The sequence below is a fragment of the Piliocolobus tephrosceles genome, chromosome 5, assembly GCF_002776525.5.
Source record: "Piliocolobus tephrosceles isolate RC106 chromosome 5, ASM277652v3, whole genome shotgun sequence".
Lineage (NCBI taxonomy): Eukaryota > Metazoa > Chordata > Mammalia > Primates > Cercopithecidae > Piliocolobus > Piliocolobus tephrosceles.
This window is the reverse complement of record NC_045438.1, coordinates 122,070,848-122,076,291: the sequence shown is the minus strand read 5'-3', so window position 1 is coordinate 122,076,291 and position 5,444 is coordinate 122,070,848. Positions and strand designations below refer to the sequence as shown.

The 5,444-nt window shown below is 36.9% G+C and overlaps 1 protein-coding gene across 2 annotated transcripts in view; it reads left to right on the top strand.

Moving 5' to 3' along the window:
* MEP1A (meprin A subunit alpha) overlaps positions 1 to 5,444 on the top strand; it is a 41,226-nt gene that overhangs the window by 13,937 nt on the left and 21,845 nt on the right. For both annotated transcript variants that reach the window (XM_023213073.1, XM_023213071.1), the window contains one exon: positions 1,621 to 1,738. In XM_023213073.1, the coding sequence (XP_023068841.1) occupies positions 1,621 to 1,738 (118 nt within the window). The remainder of the gene's footprint in view (positions 1 to 1,620; positions 1,739 to 5,444) is intronic.

Sequence of the window (5,444 nt, the reverse complement as noted above, 5' to 3'; positions counted from 1 at the left end):
GAAGGAAGGAAGGAAGGAAGGAAGGAAGGAAGGAAGGAAGGAAGGAAGGGAAAGAAAGAAGGAAGGAAGGAAGACCAAATGCATTCAGAAGAGGGGCACTCAGGGTTGCCTTCATGGAGAACAGGAAGACTTCAAATGGGCTCTATTTCCATTTATCCCAATGATGTTGAGGCAATTTTTACAAAATTATTACAGAGTTGCTTAGTTCCCTCTTTACGACTTATTCAGGTGTGGATAAGGAAGAAGAGGTATGATTTAAAAATTAACCACTCTCAGAAATCCCACTTGGATTTAGGATAAAAAAAGTCACATAGCCTTCTAGGAAGCTTGACTTCAGTATAATCACTTTTTTTCTTACATTGTTGTAACACCACAGCTATCTTAGATATATCTCTTTGTATTACAGATGTAACTAAATGAGAATAGGCAAAAGTGCATGAAAATCTCCCAGCAGATGTAATGAATGCTCTTGTTGTTGTTATCTGTGTTGTTTCCACAATTAGTTTATTGACTATTCCCGTGACTATTTATTTAATGATCTTGATATGATATTATAACTTCCAGGCTATGGAAGCTCCAACTTGATAGTTTATCAAATGAAATAAAGGCCAGAAAAATATGATGTAATTTCCTGGCCAATAATTATAAACTCTTTGAGAGAAAGCACTAAATCAAATGTGCAAGAAATATAATTTAATTTTATATAGCTTGGCTTAACTTTTAACTTAGATTCTAGCCTTCAGTAAGTTGATGGGAGGGGAAAAATATACATAAAGTAAAACATAATCTCAGTTCCTCTGGAGTATCTTTCTTCTCTACCCCATCTTTGTCTTACAATGCCAAAGTGCATGCATGCTAGGTGAAATGAAAGGCATTTGATCTTTGGTCATTTGTCCCCACAGGTTACCAGTCAGCATCTATTTTTCCTGCCCCTTCAAGTCCACTAGTCTTCTGCTGCTTGGGTACTGAGCTTGGGTTACAGAAATCTTTTCTAAGGCTGTGTGCAGTACTAGCTGTCTGGTTTTGCCATCTCCCAGGCATCTTTCTGGGAAGCAGGGTAAAATACCATATGTGCTTTTTATGCTCTCAGAACCCACAAACCTCTCTAAGCTCTGCTTTCCTCCTCCAGAAAGAGAGAACGTCTTTTTAGATTGGGGTAAGGAACACTATCTCACTGCCTTTCTCTAAGGTACTTTATCTATGTCTACTAAAGCCAGAGCTGCTCACAAGCCACTTTTGTTTTCTGCTCTGCCATGTGACTCTCCTGAGGCAATGCACTCTAAATCTCTGCTTCAGTGGGGGAAAGGGAAAGGGAGAAAGTGTTGAAGTTATTTTATTATTTTATTTAGCCATATACACATGTGAGTATTCTTATTTTGTAGACATATTTGCATTGTGCATTCAAGGTATGCACTTAATGTTTATGTCCACAACTAATTTTGCAGATGTCCATAACCAATTTTGCAGTTTTAGTTACCAGGAAATCTATTTATTAACAAAAAATCTATCATGCATCTCTGTGGATTTCATGTGGTAGCATGTTTTTCTCTAATCTATAAGTTATAGATATTATCCAAAGTTTGAACTAATGCTCATTGATATTGTCACTGATGTCTGCAGGGCTGAATGCTAAAGGAGCCATTCTGTATGCCTTTGAGATGTTCCGCCTCAAGTCCTGTGTGGATTTCAAGCCCTATGAAGGAGAGAGCTCATACATCATATTTCAACAGTTTAACGGGTTGGTATGAAATTTTACAGAGTGAAAATCATGCATACTTTGGTTTATAAAAAATGACACATCTCTTTCAAATGTGAAAAGAAGAAGTTGGAAGAAACTAAATGGAAAATCAAATTGTTCACTGTGAATTTTTAAATTATATAACATTTTTAGCATACTCTGTACAGAATGAATTATTTGGATATGTCTTGGCTTCAGGGAAATCTATTTCAATGCTATTTTTAGGTTTAGGTCATGTTTTAAATTAGAGTACTTTTTTAAAAGTCAGCTTTATTGAAGTATAAACTTGACCCTTTAAAGAGTACTGTTCTAAGTTGTAGTACTTTGTTGCTAGACTTTGAAAAGTTGTAGATATAAATTTGCTCTTTATAGTTATTTATTTCTAAGAAGAACTAAATGATGTATCAAGGAAGAAGCTGTTTTTCTTCAATGGTGTTTATGTCAACCAATAGATTGGGAAGCAAAGCCACCATCTGTTGTGATGCTGTATGTTTGTATCTTCAGCTCCACTTGGGGGTATTTCCTCACTCCTTCACAATGCAGTTTCCATTGCTGCCTCCAGGCTTTGCCTGCAGCAGTTGTCTGCTTCTGGCCATGTGTGATTTATTTATTTATTTTTGGTGACATGAATGTGTTCTTTAGCAGTGATTTCTGAAATTTGGTGCACCCGTCACCCAAGAACTGTACCCAAAGTGTAGTCTTTTATCCCTCGCCACACCCCATCCTTTCCCCTGAGTCCCCAAAGTCCATGTACCATTCTTTTGCCTTTGCATCCTTATAACTTAGCTCCTGCATATGAGTGAGAACATACAATGTTTGTTTTTTCCATTCCTGAGTTACTTCACTTAGAATAATGGTCTCCAACTCCATCCATTTATACACACACACACACACACACACAAATATATGATGGGCATTTGAGCTGGTTCCATATTTTTTCAGTTGCAAATTGTGCTGCTATGAACATTTGTGTGCAAGCATCTTTTTCGTATAATGACTTCTTTTTCTCTGGGTGGATAAATACCTAGTAGTGGGGTTGCTGGAACAAATAGTAGATCTACTTTTAGTTCTTTTAGGAACCTCCACACTGTTTTCCATAGTCATTGTACTAGTTTACATTCCCATCCACAGTGTAAAAGTATTCCCTTTTCATGCATCCACACTAGTGTATATTATTTTTTTATTTTTAAATTATGGCCATTCTTATAGGAGTGAGGTGGTATCACACTGTAGTTTTGATTTGCATTTCCCTGATAATTAGTAATGTTGAACATTTTTTCATATGTCTGTTGGCCTTTTGTATATTTTCTTTTGATAATTGTCTATTCATGTTCTTAGCCCACTTTTTGATGGGATTGTTTGTTTGTATTTTTCTTGCTAATTTGTTTGGGTTCTTTATAGATTCTAGATGTTAGTCCTTTGTTGGACATATACATTGTGAAGATTTTTCTCCCACTTTGTGGGTTGTCTGTTAACTCTGCTGATTATTCTTTTTGCCATGCAGAAACTTTTGAGTTTAATTAAGTCCCATTTATTTATCTTTGTTTTTGTTGCATTTGCTTTTAGCTTCTTAGTCATGAAGTCTTTGCCTAAGCCAATGTCTAGAAGTGTTTTTCTGATTTTACCTTCTAGAATCTTTATGAGTTCAGGTCTTAGATTTAAGTCTTTGATCCATCTTGAGTTGATTTCTATGTAGGGTGAGAGAAGAGGATCTAGTTTCATTCTTCTACATGTGGCTTGCCAATTATCCCAGCACCGTTTGTTGAATAGGATGTCGTTCCCCCACTTTATGTTTTTGTTTGCTTTGTTGAAGATCAGTTGGCTGTAAGTATTTGAGTTTATTTCTGTGTCCTCTATTCTGTTCTACTGGTCTATGTGTCTATTTTTATACCAGTACTTTCCTGTTTTAGTGACTATGGCCTTATAATATAGTTTGAATTTGGGTAATATGATGACTCCAGATTTGTTCTTTTTGCTTAGTCTTAAGTTGGCTATGTGGGTTCTTTTTTGGTTCCATATGAATATTAGGACTGTTTTTCTAGATCTGTGAAGAATGATGGTGGTATTTTGAAGGGAATTGTATTAAATTTGTAGATTGCTTTTGGCAATTGTGGTCATTTTCACAATATTGATTCTACTCATCCATGAGCATGGGATAGCTTTCCATTTGTTTGTGTCATCTATTATTTATTTCACCAGTGTTTTGTAGTTTTCCTCATACAGGTCTTTCAGTCTTTGGTTAAGTATACTCCTAAGTATTTTATTTTATGTTTTGCAGCTGTTGTCAAAGGGGTTGAGTTCTTGATTTGATTCTCAGCTTGGTCACTGTCGGTGTTTAGCAGAGCTACTGATGTGTGTAAATTAATTTTGTATCCTGAAATTCTACTGAATTTATTTAGCAGTTCTAGGAGCTTTTTGGATGAGGCTTCAGGGTTTTTTAGGTATACAATCTTATCATCAGCAAACAGTGATAATTTGACTTCCTGTTTACTGATTTGGATGCCCTTTATTTCTTTCTCTTGTCTGATTGCTTTGGCTAGGACTTCCAGTAGTATGTTGAATAGAAGTAACGACAGAGGGCATCTTTATCTTGTTCCAGTTCTCAGGGGAAATGCTTTCAACATTTTGTCATTCACTATAAAGTTGACTGTGGGTTTGTTGTTGATGTCTTTTATTACCTTAAGGTATGTCACTTCTGTGCCAATTTTGCTGAATGTTTTAATCATACAGGGATGGTAAACTTTGTCAAATGCTTTTTCTGCATCTATTGAGATGATCATGTGAATTTTGTTTTTAATTCTCTTTATGTGGTGTATCACATTTATTGACTTGTGTATGTGAAACCATCCCTGCATCCCTGGTATGAAACCCACTTGATCATGTTGAATTATCTTTTTGACATGCTGTTCGATTCAGTTCACCGGTACATTGTTGAGGATTTTGCATGTATGAACGTACTGGGGGATACTAAGGGATATTTGTCTGTAGTTTCCTTTGTTTGTTGTGGGAGATGGGAGTGTGGTTCCCAGTCTACTGGAGTTATATTCCAGGAGGGATTATGGCTGCCTCTGCTGAGTTATACAGGTTGCCAAGGAAGTGGGGAAAAGCCTGCAGTCACAGGTCTCACCCTGCTCCCATGCAGCCCGCAGCCCGGGCTTATTCGCACCATGCCCCTTCAACAGAACTGAGTCCATTTCCTGGCGGCTGGTGACCAGGGCTGAGAACTTGTCCCAGACCACGAGCCTCCCTGTTGAGAAAGCAAGCAGACTCACAGGTTTTCAGCATCTCAGGGAGCATGCAGTTTTGATCCAGTTCCTTCAAAGGGTCTATGGATTCTCTCGGCTTTCCCAGTATGTTCCTGCGGTAGTTCTTGGAGCAAAAATTCGTGATGTGAGTCTCCATACACTGCTCTGTCCAGGCAGCTGCAAGCTAGTCCTGCCTCCTATCACCCATCTTAATCCCGAGTCCTGGCCATGGGGTTTTAATAATCATGGATGGATAGTATGATGAAAATGGTAGTTAGCACATGATTTGGCCTCTTAGAAAAAAATGCAAAAAATGGCAGTTAAATAAAAGAAAAATACTGACAACTACTTAGATACAAATTAAAAACCTCAATCACCTGAGTAGTTATTTTTGGAGCTTATTTATTTTATTTATTTATTTATTTATTTATTTATTTATTTATTTATTTATTTATTTATTT